This window comes from Poromitra crassiceps (genome assembly GCF_964638095.1).
Source record: "Poromitra crassiceps genome assembly, chromosome: 3".
NCBI lineage: Eukaryota > Metazoa > Chordata > Actinopteri > Beryciformes > Melamphaidae > Poromitra > Poromitra crassiceps.
Genome location: NC_139625.1, coordinates 55893907 through 55917015, shown reverse-complemented (window position 1 = coordinate 55917015; position 23109 = coordinate 55893907). Strand labels below are relative to the sequence as shown.

The 23109-nt window shown below is 44.6% G+C and overlaps 1 protein-coding gene across 1 annotated transcript in view; it reads right to left on the bottom strand.

Moving 5' to 3' along the window:
• The window catches only part of LOC310773171 (mitogen-activated protein kinase-binding protein 1-like), a gene marked incomplete at both ends in the record, with an annotated part of 145494 nt that overhangs the window by 61624 nt on the left and 60761 nt on the right, over positions 1-23109 (bottom strand). Inside the window, 6 exons of the mRNA XM_083633081.1 lie at positions 7190-7311; positions 13183-13253; positions 13365-13490; positions 14222-14313; positions 15921-16105; positions 20667-20807. Coding sequence (XP_083489207.1) covers positions 7190-7311; positions 13183-13253; positions 13365-13490; positions 14222-14313; positions 15921-16105; positions 20667-20807 — 737 coding nt within the window. The remainder of the gene's footprint in view (positions 1-7189; positions 7312-13182; positions 13254-13364; positions 13491-14221; positions 14314-15920; positions 16106-20666; positions 20808-23109) is intronic.

Here is a 23109-nt window from a genome sequence, read left to right as displayed (position 1 = left end):
AAAGGCTCATTATCTCAGCTCGTAGAAAAAAAGGGATGTTTTTGCTTCAATCAAGCTATCTTCTCCGGCTCATAACTAAAGAACGGAAAATGGGATCAATAAACTTTTTTTTGCAGGTGATAGAAGAGAGTCTCATCGTTATTTGTCCGTGTTCAGTGTTTACATAGTAATTATTAAAAAAATTATATGACTGTTTTAAAATGCATTGCGGCCTATGTGGCACAGCAAGCAACCTTTTGCCCAAGGGCCGTGGCACTCAAAGTGTTAAGAGAGGCATTAAATAGACCAATGGCCACAGGCAGGAATGATTTGATTTGATTTAGCCTGATTTAGCCTGATTTAATTGTAAAACAGAGTGTAAAAAGTTATGCAAAGCTTTCTGGAAAATTTAACCTGTGGCAGAGGAAAGTGGACGGAGTTCCCAGCATGCCCTGGGGTAGTGTGTTTTGTTTATAGATTTTTTTGTCAATGTTTGTCAATTGTTTGTTTGTCAATGTGTTTTGGAGGTTAAAATTATTTCTTGTTCTATATGCATGATGTTAGTTATCTGCAAAGTTATGTGTCGACTAATAGTGCTGTTCTGCATGCTAATACAAAGTTGAAATGTTGGCACCATGGGTGATTCTGGTGTGCAGTGACCCCGTCTGATGGGGCACAGGATCTGCTATTAAAACAGAGATCTTTTCTCTCTATACTTATCTTGCTAGTACGCAAGTTACGAGTTAAGTGTTTGACTAGTAACTGTAATGTGATTACTGAACTTAGGGACAGTAGTGCCTTACACTACTCGTTACCGACAAAAGTAATGTGATTATAGTAACGCGTTACTAGTGCGCAGGCGTCGACCAGGAAGGTCGCTTGTTGTGGTAGCTCGTTCGTTTTCCTGCTCTTTGTATTTATATTATTATGATCGCTCTTTTTCTAACACTTAACGTGTGTATATATTGTGTAAATAGTGTATCCGTCAGTAACCATGTGGTTCAGAGGAATTTTTACCTTATTTTTGACCTGTTTACTCCTATTGGAATGTATCGCATGGGGACATCAGCTGGCGCCAACACATGGGGCCATTGTGTACAGCAGAGAACAGCTGTTGGCGCTACGCTCGCCGGCTGGCGAGGCGGTATCTGCGCCGCTCATTCCGGAGGAATTAATAAGAAACGCACGACGTGGAAGGAGAGGGAGAGGCAGGAGAGCGAGACAGAGGAAAAACGAAGCCAGGAGGGAACGTAGAAGATTCAAGCCAAGTCTCCCCTCTCTGATTATGGGCAATGTAAGATCGATAGCGAATAAGATGGAGGAATTAACAGGACTGGCGAGGACACAGAGGGAATTTCGAGAGTGCAGCATAATGTGTTTCACGGAATCCTGGCTAAATAAAGATATTCCGGACTTTAACGCATCAATTGATGGCTTCCAGACGATCCGAGCGGACCGGGATAGCACCTTGTGTGGTAATAAGAAAGGAGGTGGCCTTGCCATTCTCGTAAACAATAGATGGTGTAATCCGGCTCATATCAGCATTAAGGAACGCTCGTGCTCACCGGAACATGGAGCTACTAGCTGTGGGGCTTCGGCCATATTATTTACCAAGGGAGTTCTCGCATGTGATTGTAGTGGCGATTTACATCCCCCCTTCCGCTAATCCGATATCAGCCTGTGACATTATCCACAACGCCATTGCTGGACTACAGACTAAGCATCCGAGTGCATTGGTATTGATATCGGGGGATTTTAATCACGTGACTATGACGAAGACACTGCCCAACTTTAAACAGTACGTGAGCTCTCGTAACGGGACAAGCCTGTCTTTTATTGTCACACGAACACCACAATACATGCATGCGGCCACAACACACTCATGCTGACGGTGGCCGGTGAAAAGTGTCCTCTGCATTTAACCCATCCAGGCATGTCCTTTCCTCCGGGGGGCAGGCCAGGAGCAGTGGTCGCTTTCTCGTACAGCGCCCGGGGACCAACTTCGGATGTTGTCGTCACTGGTCGGATGACGATGACGATCTGATCTTTTGCATGTTTTTAGTGGGGGGGTTATATACGGAGGAACCCCCTGGGGGAGCACGGGGAAAACATGCAAACTCCACACAGAGAGAAAGGCCCTTACGACGAGATACCCCACCTGGGCAGTAGGCACTGAAGATATGGGGGGGAACACAACCACAGCGCCCACAGTGTCCCAGGCGAGAATCGAACTCAGGACCTTCTGACTGTGAGGCGACAGCTCTACCACTGAGCCACCGTGCCCCCCAACGTGAGCTGTAGCACTAGGGGCGACAGAACAATAGACTTGCTGTATGCAAACGTGAATGATGCCTACTCCTCGTCACCCCTCCCCCCGCTTGGCCGCTCTGATCACAATCTGGTCTACCTCAGATCCAGACAGTGGTGTATAAAGTACTTGAAAACCATACTTAAGTAAAAGTAAAGATATCTTCCCAGAAAAAGACTTTTGTAAAAGTCAAAATCACTCATTAGAATATTACTTGAGTAAAAGTCTTAAAAGTACTTGATATTTTCTGTACTTAAGTATCAAAAGTAATTTTCTGATATTAAATGTACTTAAGTATTGAAAGTAAAAAGTACAAGTAAATGCTGCAAAAAAATATCAAGCAAAAGACATGCCTGGGCTTGAGTGGAAGTCTATTTCTTCTTCTTGACTTTTATAGCCGCTGGCAAACGTTTTGTTGCATTACAGCCACCAAATGGAATGGCGTGTGGATCGTGATTAACGTAACTTGCAAACTAGGAGCACTGATTTGACAAACCTGATTGCTTGCAGGCTGAGCAATTTCTTCTGATTTTACTTTGTAACTAAGATGCTTGGGGGAAATGTAGTGGTGTAAAAGTATCCATTTTATTTGGGAAATGTAGTGGAGTAAAAGTGAAAGTTGACAGAAATATAAATACTCAAGTAAAGTACAGATACTCAGAAAAAATACTTAAGTACAGTACTTAAGTATACTTAGTTACATTACACCACTGGATCCAGATATACCCAGATGGTAAAAAAACTGCCTGTGACCTCCAGGACAGTGAGGGTATGGTCAGAGGAAGGAACGGAGGCTCGAGCCTGTTTTGAGGTAACAGACTGGCAGGCACTCTGTGACCCACATGGCGAGGATATTGATGGGATCACAGAGTGCATTACTGACTACATCAACTTCTGTGTGGATTGCAACATACCCACTAAGGAAATAAAATGTTACCCTAATAACAAGCCGTGGGTAACTAAAGACATCAAGGCCATCCTGAACGCCAAGAAAAGAGCATTTAGGTCGGGGGATACAGATAGGATCAGAGCCATCCAGAGGGAGCTGAAAGTGAGCATCATAGTGGCAAAGGAGGGCTACAGGGCGAAGCTAGAGGCAAAGCTCGAGGAGAACAACATTAGAGAGGTATGGAGGGGTGTGAAAGCCATTACGGGTTTCAATAGGGCTGGTGGCGGGGGGGTGGAGGCAGGGGTTGATCGGGCCAATGAATTGAATCAGTTCTTCAATAGATTTGATGCAGCTGGCCCGGGGGCCCCCTCCCCCGACTCTCCTGACTGCAGCATACAAACAGCAGGCCCCACCACACGGCTCTCCCCCCCCCTCCCTCTCCCTCTGGCTCTGGCCCTGGCTGATGGCCCTCCAGACGTACCAGACGCGTGATTTCTAACCCCACATAGGATAAGAAATAACCACGCCCTGTGGCGCTGGGATTGGCCAGGAGCATTGAAGCTTGGGATAAAGCACCTGGGGTTTTTCATCTTTTAAAATAAAGATGTTTAAAAAACTATTGCCTGTTACATTTTCAGTGCTGTACCTTTTCTCTGGGTAAGAATTGAGCTTGAAATTAACGATACATTATATTATATGAGCTATGAACACAACACCGTTTATATTATTGCATGTTTTTGTAGATTGTGTACATTGTGTATATTACAATTATTATGCTTATTATTATTATTACTATGCTAAGGAAGGTAGGTGACCATAATTCATTTCAATGTCCGCTCTCAATATCGCTGTCTGTTCTCAAGAGCTATTCAGTTGGTTCATGAAATCGCTGGGCTGCGTGCCCTCCAGTGTTGCTCCTGGCCAATCCCAGCGCCACAGGGCGTGGTTATTGCTTATCCTATGTGGGGTTAGAAATCACGCGTACCAGACGTATCACCTTCCCCTCCCCCTCATCCCCCAGGCCATACCCCGTCACCCAGAGATGAGGCTACACCCCCCCCCCCCCCCCCCCCCCCAAAGGGCTTCAGAGCTGATGATGCCACCCCCCCCACCCATGCTGACCATCACAGCGGACCAGGTGAGGAATCAGCTTATGAGGCGTCAGCCCCATGGTGCTCAAAGCCTGTGCCCCCCAGCTGTGTGATGTGCTACAGCTGATCTTCAACAAGAGCCTGAGGGGCCCTTTACACGAGGACAGTCTCTGGAAGAAACGACACAATAGCGTTTCCTTCACACCTTTTCATTCACACCTTCTCCCCGTTTACATGAGCGCTGTTGAATTTTTAAAACGCCGTAATGTACATGCCAGGTCGCTAGGTGGCATTGTGATGGTCAACGGGGCGTTGCTCGTCACTCCACGGACGCTTCTGCATGACGTCATTTCGTAATCTTCTTTCTGGGTTTTAGACACGGAAGTAGATTACGGCTACCGTAGTAATTTTTAGACTTGCCAAAAAGCTGTTTTCAAGCTAAAAAAACCAAACTGTTTTAAAGTTGTAATATTCTTCGGGTGAGAACGTTACATAGATGTGACCAGTTTATCAGAATAAGCCTATTTGGAAATATTTAACGAGCAGCGAGGATCGGGAGCGCTGGCTGTGCTGACACTGTCTACTGTGTAGGCTGCAGTGAGAAAACACTGTCGATGTGCTTGCCTAACGTTAAATGCCGACCGGGTACAGCCATCGGCTCCTCGCAGCAGCAGTAACGCTATGAATATGTAACTGAAGTCGGCCGCAGTGTAGCAATGTTGCCAAGCGTGTGTTGCGTGTGCAGGCACGTCAGAGTTTCTGGGAAGACTATCGTTTCTAACCGATTACATGGAGCGCTCAGCGGGAAGCGTCACCAACAATTCCACTCTAGAGGGTGGTTTCAAAATGTGTCGTTTCCTAAGCGCGAATTTGCCGTCGCCGTCTTAACGGGAGGCACTAACGATACAATAATTCCCCGTTTCCATAGGAAACCGTCCTCGTGTAAAGTGCCCCTAAGTCTCCAAAAGGTCCATGCAGGATGTAGTTAAGTGCGCCTCAACCTCTACAGCCCAGCAGGCTAGTCTGGTGCTTCTCAGAGAAGGCAAACTTACAATATAGATGATTGGATGTAATCCAATCTCCAAAAGGTCCCAGTGATGTGGAAAATGTCCTGTATCGTTCCTGTACCTAAAAAGCCAAGACCCAGTGGCTCCAACGATTACAGGCCGGTAGCTTTGACGTCCCACATCATGAAGACCCTGGAGAAACTCGTCCTGAAGCAGCTCAGGCCTATGGTCAAACCATCCCTTGACCCCCTCCAGTTCGCCTACCAGCCCCGACTGGGAGTGGAGGACGCTGTCATCTACCTGACCAACCGCGCCTACGCCCACCTTGACAACCCGGCCAGCACTGTGAGAGTCATGTTCTTCGACTTCTCCAGTGCTTTCAACACCATCAGGCCGGCTCTACTGGGTGAGAAGCTGACGACGATGCGGGTGGATGCCCCCCTGGTGGCCTGGATTGTGGACTACCTGTCGGGCAGACCACAGTATGTGCGCCTGCAGAACTGTGTGTCAGACAGAGTGGTCAGCAATACGGGAGCACCACAGGGGACGGTCTTCTCTCCCTTCTTCTTCACCATCTACACCACGGACTTCACCTACCAGACAGAGTCTTGCCACCTTCAGAAGTTATCTGACGACTCTGCGATAGTGGGATGTATCAAAGATGGCGACGACGATGAGTATCGGGATGTGGTGGCCAACTTTGTCACATGGTGTGAGCAGAACCACCTGCAGCTCAACGTGTCAAAGACAAAGGAGCTGGTGGACCTGAGGAGGGTCAAGGCTCCGGTGACCCCTGTTTCAAACCACGGGGTCAGTGTTGACATAGTGGAGGATTACAAGTACCTTGGAGTGTACATTGACAATAAACTAGGGCTGGGCTAAGAACTCTGATGCACTCTACAAGAAGGGGCAAAGCCGTCTCTACTTTCTGAGACGGCTGAGGTCCTTCAACGTCTGCCGGACCATGCTGAGGATGTTCTATGAGTCGGTAGTGGCTAGTGCCTTCCTGTATGCTATTGTGTGCTGGGGCAGCAGGCTGAAGGCAGCGGACGCCAACAGACCTTGTGGGGCTGGATCTGGGCTCTCTGACTGCGGTGTCAGAGAAGAGAACGTTGTCCAGGCTACGCTCCATCATGAGCAACGACTCGCACCCACTCCACTGCATGCTAGTCAAACATAGGAGTACGTTCAGTGAGAGACTGATTCCACCTAGATGCAATACGGAGAGGCACAGGAAATCATTCCTGCCTGTGGCCATTGGTCTATTTAATGCCTCTCTTAAAAGAGCACCTCGGAGACGCTCAGTCTCCCTGAGACTGAGCCAGCCGATAGGTTAACTGTGCCTGGCTGAGCCACGTGTAACGTATAGGGCAAGCCGACTTAATATAAGTCCGGTGTGCAATAAAGATAATTGCACGTAATGTATACTTACTCACTCACTTAGACGTATTCTACTAATTTTTGCTTCTATCGCATTTACTACTGTTTATCCTATGCTATGTTGTGTTGTTATTCTTATTCTGCTTATTTTGCATTTACTATTGTTTACTTCATGCTATGTGTGTTCTGTGAGCGAGCTACTGTAACTTGTCCCAATTTCCCCCCGGGGATCATTAAAGTCTTTCTGATTCTGATTCTGATTCTGATTACTTTGTAATGCGTTACCCCCAACACTGGAAGAGAGAGATGGAGAGGGGGTGTATGGGTGTGTGTCCTTGTCTGTGTGTGTGAGCATATGTGTGTGATGTGCTTGGTTGGGGTGGCTTTTGGTGTTTTGCGGTAAAAGTGGCTCTCCTATTGACTTTGACCTGCCAGTGTGGCTCTCATCGAAAAAATTGTGAGGATCACTGGATTAATCGCATGAACTAACTACTATTAGTGACTAAGAAAATATGTGCTCACGAAGGTGACTGACCTGATGCTGCGGTCCTGGCAGCCAATAGCAGCGTACTTCCTGGTTGGCTCGACGTCCATGTCATACAGCGTGGTCTTCCTCACCACGTGGTGCGTTCGCGTAAATGCCAGCCCATCCTCTGTCTGAGAGACAATCAAGTTAAATATCAGGGACAGCATTTACAAAACCCTCTTAAAAAAAAAGATCTCCTCAAGTGCAGTGCAATTAGTAATCAACAGGGGGAAATAACCACCACAGATCCTCTGGAAATTAACCAAGCGTTTGTTCTACAAAGCCCTATATCAGTCAGAATACCCAACAAACTCAGTAAATCAGAATATGTTTCTAGATAGACTAGACATGTATGTCTGAAGAAACTAAATTTGAGCTAGATAGGGAAGTGGATATAGAGGACGTTTCCAACGCCATTATTATTATCTTTTTACAATTATTTTTTGGGCATTTCGCCTTCATTTATTTTTATATAGGACAGTAGGCAGACAGGAAAGATGGGGAGAGAGAGAGGGGATGACATCCGGCAAAGGACCGCAGGTCAGATTCGAACCCGGGTCGGCCACGCGAAGAGCCGAGCCTTCGTGGTATGCGTGCTACCGGGTGAGCTACCAGGACACACTTCCAACACCATTCTTAACATGAAAGGCAGTAAAGTGGCGGACCCGATGCGCTGCTGATAGAAATGTTTATGTTAAATGATTTAGAGAAAAACAAATGGCCCCACTGTTAGATATGTACAGTATGCAGAGTCCTTCAAACAGGGTTACCTTCTTCCTTTGGTACGAAGTAGCACTGATCACTTTTATTTTAAAGCCAGGTAAACCACCAACAGAATGCGGTTCCTACAGACCGATTTCACTTTTAAACTCTGATGCAAAGATAATTGGAAAAGCCTTGGCTATGAGACTCTAAGGTTTTACCAGCCATGATACATACATATTTTTTAGCCTTTATTTAACCAGGTTTGTCCGATTGAGATCAAAGATCTCTTTTACAAAGGAGACCTGGCCAAGAAGAGCAGTAACACAAAGTCTCAACATAAATCACATAAAAAATTGAAACATTTGAATAACATTAAAATGATCAGATAAAACATTTTCAATAGATTTCACCATAGCTTTAAAAGCATTCAGGGTTACTAAGCTATGAAGTTTAAGATCAGACTGTAGATTGTTCCATGCAGTGGGTGCAGAAAACCTAAAAGCTTTCTTCCCTAGTTCAGTTCGGACTTTTGGAACAGAAAATCGCAGTGTGTCCTGAGAACGGAGGTTGTAATTGCCACATTTCATGCTTAAGAGAGACGACAAGTAGGTAGGAACTTTGCCAAGAATGGCTTTATAAATTAAAACATACCAATGACTAAGGTGGCATGTACATAAAGCGGGCCAATTCACTTTTGAGTATAATACACAATGGTGAGTAAGAGATCCACAGTTTGTAATGAACCTCAGAGCCCCATGATCCACGCTATCCAGCATGTGGAGACACTGAGCAGAGACATTCATATACATAGGGATGTCAATTTTCGGTTAATTTCACTTTCGATTAACCGACGCTAATAATCGATTAACCTATCGGTTAATTCATAATTTTTTAATATTAAAAAAAAAAAAAAAAAAAAAAAAATTTTTTTGTCTATTTACTCAATGAGCTCATGCCCAAACAAGGCGTGTCTATTTAGATGCTGAAATGTTAATGCTTTTTGTGTTAGAATTATGCCTTTATTTTTTGTTGGCTTTGCTGAAATTTATAAGTTTATTGCCACATTTTGATCAGGTAATCATTCCAAAATCATTCTGGCTCTTATATGGATGACAAGGAAATATATTTTTGAGAGCTTTATTTCCTGTTTATGTAAACATTACAACAACAACAATCTGTTATTTCTTTTGATTTTTTTCACATTAGGCCTACTGTCTTTTGCAGCATAAAAACTTAAACAAAATATAGCCTATTTCGATTTGCTGCCAACAATTGAACAAAATTTGAACAAAATAGTTGCATGATGCAAAACACTGCGCAAAATCTGCAAGGAAACTCAAAAAACGTGTCAAAAAAAAAAAAAAAAAAAAAAAAGTTTTTTTTTTTTTTTTTTTTATATTAACTGATAGACCGACAGCAATAACCGAACAACGACGTTAGTGACGGTTAATCGATTAACGGTTAACCGTTGACATCCCTATACAATACATCACCATAGTCAATAACAGGTCGAAAAGTCCAGCATGTGGAGACACTGAACAGAGACATTAATATAAAACACATCACCATAGTCAATAACAGGTAGAAAGGTAGACTCAACCAGTTTCCGCTTCACACAAAAAGAAAAGCATAAATGAAATCAAAATGGCTTCGTTAAGAAATCGCCAGGGGTTCCACAATGTGAGGACGGTGCTCAATATAATCCATGCATGTGAAGGGTCCCCAGAGAGGTACTTAAACATTTTGGCTTTGGTGACTACTTCGTAGATGGGTTGAGATTCTGTTTGTTGATTCATCTGCTGAAGTATCTACAGATACTTTGATTTTGCAACTGTTTAGGCTCTTCAGTGGCTCAAAATACAGTTAGCCAATTTCACCATTACTTTTTGTAATACCCATGGAACCATTGGCAATGGCAATAAGATAGCACCCTTCAATCTGTGGGATTAAAACAGGGGTCCTAGAACAACATATTGCATTATATGCAGATTATACTATTGTGTTTCTATCAGAGCTTGGAAAACCAATACCATCCATTTTAAAGCTGATCAGTCAATTTACAGCTTCTTTGGGTTAGGTGAAAAAAGATAAATAATCTATTATGTTTCTAAATGAACAATAAAGAAGAAGACCAATGATAGCCCACCCATTTGTAAATGCTGTAGAGTCTAGACGATTTTATTAATCTGGGTATTAAAATAACACCAGAGATAAGAACCCTTCAAGTAATTATGAGCCCATGTTTGCTAAAGTGTCGGAAGATCTCACAAGATGGACAACACTGCCTCTGTCTATAATTGGAAGAATAAATGTAATTAAGACGACTACATTAGCTATGTTTTTATATATTTTCCAATCGATTCCATTGGCTCCTTCACCCTCTTTTTTCCAAAGGTCAGAAAATGGCTTTCAACAAATTTTATTTGGAATAACAGGAAGCTGACTTAGACAGTTTTTGCCTTACGATAGGGGAGGATTGCAACTACCAAATTTACAGTGGTACTACTGGGCTGCCCTATTGAGGGTTTTCTAAAGAGGTGTATCTGCCCTGGTTACAAATAGAATTGTTGTGTTCAAATGCCTTGAGGCTGGATAGCTTTTTATATTCTGTTCCCCTTAATTAAGAAATTGTGAAAAACACTATTGTTGTGTGGCATGAAGTACATAAATATATGTGTGACTCCCCAGTGCTGTCTTGCTTTTCACCAATTTGGGGCAATGAACACTTCAGCACAGCTAAAACTTACATGCGATTTAAAACATGGTTAAAGCTGCATTCAGTTATTTTCCCAGTTTGGCTGTATTCATTAGGTTTCGTTTAGAGGAGTCCCCCCTCCCCTCCCTACATCGCCCAGGGGAGCGCACACAGGCAAGCTGCCTGGCTGCAGATCCAGGTCGCCATTGTAAATAAGAATTTGTTCTTAATGACATACTTGGTTAAATAAAATAAAAGATCCAATATGGCAGCGGTCTGCATCAAACTGTAAACACAACAGCAATGTAAGTACAATGTCAACCTTGCCACTTTCCAGCCACATACTGAAATTAAATCAGAGACGATACATTACACCCGCATGGTAACTTTAGTATGATTATGGTGTTGGCTAATAAAATTGTGTCCTAATGGCTAACTTAGATCGATAGCTGGCCACAACTAGCGTAGCTTGCAGCTGAGCTAGCCATCAAATGGGAGACAAGTAGGTAAGCACCACTGGCTAACCAAGCTATTACAACAATTTTTGCAAACATGTCTAGAGCAGAAGCCAATAATAATATAATACTGAAAAACCCCGGCCTCGATCATAACATCCCCAACAACTTCCGTCCCATCTCCAACCTCCCGTTTCTGTCCAAAATCCTCGAGCGAGTTGTCGCCTCACAAATCAAATCCCATCTTGACTCCAACAACCTGTACGAACCCTTCCAATCCGGCTTCCGCTCAAAACACATGTACTGAAACTGCCCTTCTGAAAATCACCGACGACATACTCCTCTCTGCAGACTCCGGCTCCCTCACCATCCTCATCCTCCTAGACCTCACTGCACGCACCACAGGGGACACGCCCACACAGTCCGCGGTAGAAAAGAGAGTCTAAAATCTAATTGATTCTCATGACTTTTGTCATGGCTGTCAAACCTAAATTCATATACTTTGCGACGTTCATCATCGTTCAAATTTGGCTGGTGGCTTATTAACATAGGTTCCTGTGATGTGATGAACTCAAAATGCTAAATAATAAAACAATATTTCTGGTTTCCAGGGACTTTAAGTAAATTCTCAAAACAGTCCTAAACTGTGTATATTAAGGATCTACCATGCCTGTTCTTTATATAATAGAGAAAGAAAAATGGTTGACTTATGCCTATTACAATCCAGGCACTCGAGTGCCCTGTGTTGGAAGAATGTTAGTTGCCCCTCTCTAGGTCACTGGTTGAAAAATCTGATTACACTTATATAATTTGGAAGAAAGCTTCTGTGTTTTATGACATATGGGAGATGTTTTTAGAATTTGTAAAAAAAAAAAGGCATTGGAAGTGTGATTTGATAGTGAAATGTGGAAATGAGGAATGTGTGTTGTATGCTTATATTGTGATTGTATCTGTATTTGTATTTTTTTGTACTCCATTTATTTAACTCATTGAGTGCCAATGACGACTATAGTCGTCAATTCGGATAGTAACGTAGAGTGCCAATGACGACTAAAGTCGTCAATTGCGTTTTTTGACGGTGGGACGTGGATCAAAGCCAGATCCATCTCCTGTAAAATTTTGGGGCATGTTGAATGTGTATAACCTATTTTACCGACCCATTAGGTGGTGACAGTGCTCTCCAGATTAGAGAAAGTTGAGTAAAAAACAGAGAAGAAGTCGTTATGGAAACGGAAACGGCATCGGTATGCATCGATATGCATGAAGCATAACGTTAGCTGTGCCTGTGAACAGCAGTCAATCTGCTGCCACAATTGAGCCCCTCCGTCTCCACTGCGATAGCCCCTCCATATGATTTAGTTGCCGACACCAGCGTCTTTCTGAAAAGTTACATTATTCTCAGCTGGGAGCCGGCGACACGCTGTGAAAAAGCGGGGTGCAGCGCACTTTTCAGTGCAGAGCAAACGCAGAGCAAACGCAGCAGAGCCACCAGAGACACTCCCATGGAGGAGGAGGAGGGGGGTGGGGCACGCAGGGCAGCATACAACCATTGACAGTAAACACAGACCCAGACAGCAGGCTCGATGGACAGAGACAGGCAAACAAGCTAGAATATCTGATGCCCACCAGCAGTAAATCAAGACCAGCAAGAAGGTGTAGGGTCTACACACGCAGGGGCCAGCGCTGTTGGTTGCAGCTAAAAAATATTATTTGGCCAAACAAAATTCCTTTGTTTTCACTGTTTTATTGAAGGAAATTATTTTTGAGGTGTCATTACATCAGAAAATATTAGCTTCAGAGTCAGTGATGTGCTTGAAATGCTTCATTTCACAAAAGGCTGAATATCTCAGCTTCTAAATTGAAACGTGTGTTTTTGCTGAAACCCACCTATCTTCTCCGGCTGATAACTAAGCCTGAACTGTGCGTGTTCGGTGTTTATATCACACAATATTCTGTGGGCCTCGAGAAATCACTGAAAACGCTCTGAAACTCTGGCACTGGGAGCGTCCGTTCTCCAAAAGTGGCTGGCACTCAATGAGTTAATTACTTAATGACTATGATTAGTGCCACATTGGTTCGATCAGGGGGGAAGCTTGAATGAATAAATATGTATGCATGTATTTATGTATACATGTTTGTTTTTTTACCATCTGGGCGGTGCGGAAGTAAATGCTCTTATCGGCTCCACAGCTGATCAGCCACAACTTGCCCTCATTGGCTGACACACAGGAAGAGGACAAAGAAAAGAGGTCATGTTATTGGTCATGTGACTCAGGGTCAGAGGTCAGGGATCATGTGAGGGTCAGAGGTGAGGGTTCATGTGACTCACCAGTGAAGCGGACAGCGGTGATGGAGGAGGAGTGTTCATCCAGAGTCTGGACCAGGCTATACTCTCTGCCTGCATCCAACACATGGATCAGACGGTCCCTACTGGCTGTGGCTAAGAGCTGCAGACCTGACAGAGAGATTGTCATTCATTATTACTGTTGGCAATACTGTATTTTATGTTGTTACATTCATGCCAATAAAGCTAATTGAATTGAAATTGAGAGAGGGAGAATAGTCTGCCTCTGCTGATCTGCCACACCAACACCCCATATATGCCTCTCCGTTGTCTTGCTATGAAAAACATCTACAGTATTACACTATTAATTTAAAGTTTCTTGATTATACAGAGGTAGGATTACCACGTGCCACTCTTCAATTCGGCATATCGTTCGCCTCATAGCATAATTACGTAAATCATATTTTGTGGAAGTGCGTAAACAAATGTGTAAAAAAATATTAAAAAATCGTTTTTTCTTCCTTTTTTTCATATTTTATTTTCAATTTGAACAATATATATGAACAAAAATGAACAAGCTCAGACACAGTAATGAAAAAAAACAAACATATGGAGGGGAGGGGGGGAAATGTTTGGGCTACCGGGCTGCTGGCTGGCAGGTCTGTAGCCCCCCCCACATGTCTCAGGTCTGGAGCCCCCCCTCACCCGTCTCAGGTCTGGAATAGTCCCCCCACCTCTGTCTCAGGTTTGGAGCCCCCACTCCCCCCTCACCTGTCTCAGGTCTGGAGCCCCCCCCCCCCCCCCTCGTCTCAGGTCTGGAGCGCCCACTCCCCCCTTCACCTGTCTCAGGTCTGGAGCCCCACCCTCGTCTCAGGTCTGCAGCGCCCCCTCACCCCCCTCACCTGTCTCAGGTCTGGAGTACTCCAGGCAGAGGATCTCAGAGTCGTGCGCCTGAACGTTCAAGGTCTCCTCCATGCTGTCCAGGTCATGGATCCTACACACACGCACACACACCCCAACACGACTTGAGATTAGCTGTGTGTGTGTGTGTGTGTGTGTTTGTGTGTGTAAAATGCTGCTGACCCAGCAATCTGAGCACCCAGAGACTAGTCCCACTAGGCCCACGATGGAATTGCAAAAGCAACATGCAAGATACCCGCTGAATAAGTGTCCAAATGTTCATGTCATTCTGGCCAATACTCTTCTGTTATAGCATTTCAGTCTGGAATATGGAATATCTTTCAATAATATTTATGACTAAAAGGCTAAAAGTAATCTCATGTGTAAGAAATTACTGTTCTACATTGAAGTAGAAATTTAAATAATTAACTTGTTGGTTTTGGATTTATTTAGCTTCAAGAGTGCATTTTTGTTCTTGTGTGACCCTCAACACAGGCTTTGAGAATCCCGGCCCACTTACTCATACTTATGCTTAAATTAACCCACTTGTATTCTGGTTTATTTCAAGAAAAACATTTCGGCTAGTGGAAATTCTAATTGGCTGGTAACTTTAAAATCTAGCAGCCATATTGGCAGGTGGTGAAAAAAGTTAATTTCAAGCCCTGCAGGGAGAGCAGGTGGTGACATACAGTAGGAGTGAGTGAGAAAAGGATCAAATATTGGTGGTTAAGACTGCATCACAACTGTTAATTTAAAATGAGTTATTCCTCTAAACCTGGCTTCAAATGCCCCAAATTTTTCACGCTGGCGCCGTTCAGCCCTCAGCCAAATCTGGTAGCGAGGACATTTTTTTGTGGCCCTCTCTATCATCAAAGTTGCCCATCCATGGGTTACGGCATGACAATATTTGTTCGGCCCCCGGCAACAATCTGGGTTTCTCATGTGGCCCCCGATGAAAAATTGTTGCCCACCCCTGGACTAGTCTGACGACTAACAGACTCTGTAGCCCCTTTTACACAGCCTGTGAAAGCCGTGATCGTTGCGGCATCATTATGCCTCGCCTTCTGTTTAAAGGTCACAAGGACGGAATGGCGTGTCATTTTGTTTTGCCTCTCGTTCAGCCAGTGAAGGTAGTAACAGCGCCGAATCAACGTCTGTCTAAAAAGGGGTGAGCCTGACGGACATGATCTCTGTTTTCCACAAGTTCCAAATACGGCCAGGAAAGCTCAATACCTGTCAGAGAATACTTTGTTGTTGGTTTGTTTATTTCCATGAACTGAGTTTAACTATAGGCTACATCCTCCAACATTAGCTTGAACAACAGTATTGATATCGAGAAAAATCCTTATGATTATCATGATATTAATTTCAACCATGTTACCCAGCCCTATTTTGGTATACAAAAATTCACCAGCCGCCCCTGGATAATAAGGTAACTCCGCTGACAAAGTATTTAAACCGTCAAACAGCCAATTGATCTTGAAAGACCATCTGCAAGGTTGTGCTAAACAAACAAACAACATAATTGGTAGAATATGTAAGTAAGAATGTTCAAAAGTTCAAAAATAATCCATTGAGCACCCCCTTGTGGACAAATAAAATGGCCTGTTTCAGAAACTTGTTTCATTTCTGTGTAATTGGTGATATTGACTTCAGGCTGGGCCTGAAATGTCAGGCCCTTGCATGTGTGTGTGTGTGTACCTCAGGATTCCCATGCGGTCTCCAGAGGCGAGGTGCTTCCCGTCAGGACTGACCCTCAGGGACCTAATGCCCGCCCGGACCAGGTCCTGCCCCCCCTCTGTTTTCTCCTGGTTCCCTCCAGCGACGCTGTCCGCGTCCAGGAGGCTGACCACGCCCTCGCCCATGTACAGCACTTTCTGCAGGTCCTGAGGTCAGAGAGAAACATGGAGATACACTATGGAGTTACTTTGTGTCTTTATCATGTCATAAAACAGAATAGGTTTGAGAGCAAAACTTTCTACACTGCAACCAAAACATGTTTTATTGCTAATAAAATGCATTTCCGATTAAAAATGCATAGAGAGCCAAAATCACCCCCACATCTGGTTTGAGCCATTCATCCGTCATTCTTTTTTCCATCTACATTTTGGAAAATGCTTATAATTTTTTTTTTTTTTTTTTTATATTTCCCCTCCGATTTTTTATCCCCCATTAGTGCTAATTTAATTTATTTATCCTGGTTGCTGCTCCACCCGATCTGGGGAGAGCCGAAACTGGCTCCATGCTTCCTCCGAGACATGGGCAGTTAGCCGGCCGCTTCTTTTCACATGACAGGGGAAGCTTCACCGGTAGGACATAGCACGTGGGAGGTTCACGCTATTCCAACCAGTTCCCCTCCCTCCAAACAGGCGCCCCTAACGACCAGAGGAGGCACCACATTAGCAATCAGGATATTGCATGTTTTGGTGAGGGGTTCCTATATGAAGGAAACCCCCAGGGGGCATGGGGAGAACATGCAAACTCCACACAGAAAGGCCCAGGTGCCCCTAACGACCAGAGGAGGCACCACATTAGCAACCAGGATATTGCATGTTTTGGTGAGGGGTTCCTATATGAAGGAAACCCCCAGGGGGCATGGGGAGAACATGCAAACTCCACACAGAAAGGCCCTTTTGACGACCCCACCTGGGCGGTGGGCACTCGAGGACATGCGGACGGGCACGCATTCCTTCAGCGTTCACAGCGTCCCAGGTGAGAATCGAACCCAGGACCTTCTAACTGTGAGGCGACAGCTCTACCACTGAGCCACCATGCCCCCGTATAATTTTTTTTTTAACTTGGTCAAACCAAGTGATTCAGCTATATTTAGAATCAGGAGAGACCATAGGACATTTCACTTGGACCACAACTTCAAAAAAATTGCAGGAATCCCCCCCCCCCCCCCAAGGTGGAAAATTGTCTTTGACTCACCAAACACAAAAAACAACAACACAAGAGGCCAGTAGGCAATTCATGAGACAACAAATATAAACAGGCATAGACAGGGTTAGATCACACATTAAAACAGTTCATGTCTGTGGTTTAAGTCTTGTTGGTCACTTTGTAGAGTTAAGTATACTGATGGCGCTTGGGATGAAGGACTTCTTAAATACATTTTTGTTTGCCAAAGGGACTCTATAGCGCCTCCCTGAGCTCAAGGGCTCAAACTGGCTAAATAAAGGGTGGGAGCTGTCTGCCAAGATACTCCTCGCCTTCTTGCTCATCCTTTCTGTGAAGAGTAGAGTCAAGGGCTTTTGGGGTTTACCCACTACTTTGCTGACATTGACACAATCCTGGAAAGTTTATTCCTAAATCTACAGTTTAGGTGACCAAACCAAGCAGGAAAATGAATAAGAGCTTTGTACACAAATTCTAAAATGTGCTGACTAACACCGAAGCCACAGAGTCACGGAGAAGATAGAGTCGCTGTGAGCATTTCTTAAAAACATACTCTGTGTTTTCAGAGAAGCTCACCTGACAGTCTAAGAGTGTACCAAGATATTTGAATTTATTCACAGTTTCAACATGTTGGCCAGTGGCTCCGTTTCCAGATTTTGTTTGGTACACATGATTAGTTCTTTGGTCTTGGCCAATGTTATCTTCAATAAACTGCGGACCACGACGTACAAGTTAACGTTTTATTCACATGCTGTCAGAAGCTCCATCTTACATCAACAATGTCACAACAAAACACTCTCCGGCAGCTGTCGTAAAGCTGGCCGGCACAGCTACAACTGGTGTGACCCATACACAACCCCCCCCCCCCTCACCCCCCCACAGGGAACCCAGAAGAACATAGCAATCAACTCTCTCTTTTTTTCCTTTTAACCTATCTAGGTGAACTGGGTAGACCGCCAGTCACCAGCATAGCCATGTGGATTATTCTGCCATGCAACAGACTATGCTCTGAACATACTTTTTGAAGTCAACAGTTTGTGATATAGTCCTTCAAGTATCTTGGTCTGACCCGGGCACGGGCCGGACGGGCGTCTGGGTGAACTAGGGGTTCGGCGATCGGGGGGTGGTGGCCACTGAATGGATGGTCGTCAGCGCAGGTGCGCCAGGCGAATGCAGCGGTGGGCTGGCGGCAGCGGGAGCAGAGTGGCAGACCTGGGCAAAATGGTCCCACTTGCCACAGCGTCAACACCTCTGCCCCCTGGCAGGGCAGTTTGGGGCTCGGCCTGGGTGCGATGAGGAGCCACAATTACCACAGGCCCATCGTGCTGTGGGCGGCACCACTGTCTGAGTCAGTAGCACGGGTCTGGAGGGCGCTAGCAGTGATGCTAACTAAGCCAGCTGTTGACTTGAGTTGGAAAGCGATATCCACAGCCTTTGCGAAAGTCAGCTCGTCTGGAGACATCAGCAGCAACTTCTCTCAGAGCTTCGGTTTATTAGTGTGCTCAGCCCAAACTCACAGAGGCTGGCCAGTCCACCCAGATCGGCTACGTAATGGTGGACAGACTCACCCGCATGCTGCTGACGTTGACGGAAAACAATTCGCCGGAGCATTACGTTACGCAAAATGTCCAGACAGCAGTGTGACACAGTATGTAGGAGTGGGTCCGAGAGTCTGAAAAATTTGCTGTCCCTCGTTTCCTAGACTGTGCATCAGCAGGGCTTGCCTCCTTTCATCGTTAGCTTTATTAACTAGCCCGACAGCTACCATGAACATTTCAAAGGATTCATGCCAGCGAACCCACGGAATCGGCGGCTCACCAGGCAGGGCGAGGAATGGGGAGAGAGGTGGGAGCAGAGAGTCCATTATCCTCATCGCCAATGTTATCTTCAATAAACTGTGGACCACGACGTACCAGTTAACGTTTTATTCACATGCTGTTACAGGCTTCATCTTACATCAACGACGACACCACGACACTTTCCGGCAGCTGTCGTAAAGCTGCCCGGCTGTCTTAAAGGCACAGCTACAACTGGTGTGACGCATACACAACAGCCACGTTGATTTCCAGCTGGCTAATGTTACACCATGATTCAAGAGCCTTAGTGTAGGCCAGACAGGCAGCTTCACCAGAGGGGTCTATTTTCTGCAGGCCAACTAAGCCATGTCATCAGCACACTTAATACAACAAAAATGTTCCTCATTAATCATAAATCCATTTGTAAAAAGAAAAAATAAAGGGGGAGAAAAGACAGAACCTTGTGGGCAGCCTGTGCTGACAGTGAGCATATCTGAAATACTCCCACTGACAGAGACCCTCTGTGGGCGGCAAGAAAGAAAATCTCTGATCCAGAGAATTAGCCCCTTGTTGACACTGAGATCGGCTAGCCTTTTCAGGAGGATATGTATCTTCATTTAATTCAAAGCCGAGCTAAAATCCACAAATAAAACCCTAGCATATCCTTTAGGCTGCATGAGATGTTTAGTTACTGTATTAAGCAGAGTCAGCACGGCATCTTCTGTGCCTCTGTCGCTCTTATACGCGAACTGCAGTGGATCTGGCCACAGTGGTGGACAAGTGATTGACCAGGACTCTCTCCATAGTTTTACACAGTATGGAGGTTATTGCAAGGGGCCGGAAATCATTTGGTATACTGGTCCGAGTGAAATGTTATATGGTCTCCCACTCTCCCTCTGATTCTAAATATAGCCTGAATCGCTTGGTTTGACCAAGTAAAACTATTTTTATAAGTATTTTATGAAATGTCTATGGGAAAAAAGAAATGGTGGACGAATGGCTCTGGTGCGTATGCCTAAACTGGTGTAGGTATCGGATCGGCTCACCCTATACCGGATGTGCTCGGCTCAGGGTTCACGACTACAGATTAAGTTAAACTCTCACAACATTTAGTTTAAAAAACTAAGGCTCATGTTTATGAGAAATGGTCTGGTACACTTCAATCATGATAATTGAATGTTTGTATGATTCATACATGTTTAATGTCTATCATGCCTGATAACATCAGTAGCTTAGCTTGTTAGCTAATCTAAAGATGTCGGACATTTTTCCCACGTTAAACCCACGTGCCCGACATACAGTGAATCACGTGTGCCCGAGCCGATCTGTTAGGCGAGCCAAAATTGCACCGAAACCGGAAGTGGCCGTGTCTTTGGCTCTCTATTCATGCGAATCAAAGAGCTGAAGCTTGTGGGCGGGACCTATACTGAAAGATTGGCAACATCAACAGTTAGTAAAGGAGAGAAGGAGCTTTGAAGTCCATGGAGAAGATAGAGCGGGAACGGAGAAGAGAGAAGATCAATGCACAGGTATGTTTACACATAACTTCTATACACACCGGCCAGATTTTCAGATATTTGCGTGACGAGATTACATACAAAGTCAATGCAAATGCATGAGTAGATGAGATTTCACCCCGGGCGGGATGTATAGTGCAAGCGCAAATTATGCAATTTTTCGCCTTATCACCCGTTCATTGAAAGTTGAAATTGTCCAACTCAAGTATGTGTGTGTGTGTGTGTGTGTGTCCTACATGGCTCAGTATATTCCTGGTCAGAGCGTTGTTGCCCTCGATGCTCCACAGGCGGATGGTGTTGTCAGAGGAGCAGGACAGGAAGCAGCCGGCCCCGCCCGCTCGCTTTGTATAGGCCCCGCCCCCTCCCTCTGGATACACCTGAGGAGTCAGAGAGGACACTTCCTGGTTAGATCTCATTGGCCCCAACCACAGGGGAGACTGTGGATTGGTATCTGTTAGTTAGTTAGTTAGTCATACTGTAACATTGACTTTGTGCCACTAGGGGGCAGCATTGGCAATGAATGGGGACTCATTGTTAAAGCAATCCAGTTACAGTTCTCATAGGGAACATAACTAGTCTAGACAGTGGAGACATCAGACTGAATGTGTTGAACTGAGAGTCAATGGAGAACTGTTATAAGTTGTCTTGTAGTGAACATTGTGTAATGTACATATTTTATTTGTTGTTGTTGTTTGTGTATTGTAGTTCTTATATTTTGTACTGTATTGAGTAAAAACAGGACAATTACTTTATAATTATGGTTAGACACAGGGGCGTCATTCAAGCCAAAATTCTGAGGGGGCAACGTTTCAGATTTTTTTTTTTTGCATTTTTTCTCAAATGTTGGCCGCTTGAAGCCAGATTTAGAGGAATATCTTTTTGTTTCAATATTTTATTTTCAATAATACACGAACAAGACAAACAAATAGGCTCAGACACAGGAAAAGAAAACAAAGGGAAAAAATAATACATATTATGATCACAATATTCAACATTACAACATGGTGCTACCAGCCGCATAAGGTGCTTGTGTGTTTATAAGAGATATTGTGCAAGGGGTCCATGAGAAACCAGCCGGGCGAGCCAACCGTCACCTCTAACCTCAGTCACTTGTCATTCTTTCTTTTTTTTCAATATTTTATTTTCAATTTGTTAATAGAGCAGTACACAGTACACCTCTTGAAATGCCCAAACTTAGTGATGCTGCCAGAGAGGACTTAGACTCTGATTTCACATTGGAGGAAATAACTTCTGCCATTAAATCATTCCCATCAGGCAAAGCAGCTGGCCCGGACGGATTTGGTGCTGAATTTTACAAGAAATTCTGCAATATTCTCGCTCCACTCCTCCTCAGAATGGCATCTAACTCTGTGAAGGACAAACTCTTGCCTAAAACATTGTATGAAGCAAACATCTCCCTCATTTAAAAAAGGGGAAGGACGCTGGTGTGACAGTGTTGTGTTGGTGTTACATGCAGCAACCCATGTTAAGGGCTTGCCCAGGGGTGGATTTGAACTGCCGACCTTCGGCTTGCTGGACGGACACGCTAACCACTGCATCAAGAGAGCTAGCTCCCTTGGCAGAGCTGATTAACGTGCCTTTAGGGGGAGTGAGTTTAACCAACCTAGTCGCTACCAATCGGGACTCACGAGGAATCGGCGCTGATTCACTTCGGTTACACTCACCCCCTTAAACTCACTCCACACCCACTGGGCATCCGGGCTCACGGCATCAATCTAACAGCGTTGTGTTGGTGGTACTTGCAGCAACCCATGGTAATAGATTCCTAACCTCAAATGATCTCCTAGATAAACTCCAATCAGGCTTCCGCCCCCATCACAGCACAGAAACCGCGCTTACTAAAGTCATAAATGACATCAGAATGAACACAGACTCAGGCAAAAATTTGATTCTAGTGCTACTGGATCTTAGCGCCGCATTTGACACTGTTGACCACTCAATTTTATTGGACAGACTGGAAAACTGGGTTGGGCTATCGGGTACGGTCCTCCAGTGGTTCAAGTCCCATCTTCAAGACAGGAAGTACTTCATCTCCATTGGCAATTACACATCTGACCTAACTAGGATGACTTGTGGGGTGCCTCAAGGATCCATTATGGGGCCCGTTCTCTTCAACCTTTATATGCTCCCTCTAGGCCTAATTATGCAAAAAAAACAAAGTAGCCTATCATAACTACGCAGACGACACTCAGTTGTATATAGCTCTTTCCTCAGCTGACTATGCCCCCATAGAATCATTGTGCCAGTGCATTGATCAAATAAATAACTGGATGTGCCAGAATTTCCTACAGCTAAACAAAGACAAAACAGAGGTGATCGTCTTTGGCCCCAAAGAACAAAGGCTTAAAATCACTGTACGCCTTGAGTCTCGATCCCTGAAGCCTAAGGATCAAGTCTAAAATCTTGGCGTTATTATTGATTCCGATCTCAACTTTAACTCCCACATTAAGTCAATCAGAAAATCAGCCTTTTATCATCTTAAAAATATAGCAAGAATTAGGGGATACATGTCCAGACAGGATCTAGAAAAACTAATTCACGCCTTCATTTATAGTAGGTTAGACTACTGCAATAGCCTTTTTTCTGGTCTCTCCAAAAAAGAACTTAGGCAACTTCAACTCATTCAGAATGCTGCTGCTAGAGTTCTAACGAAGACTA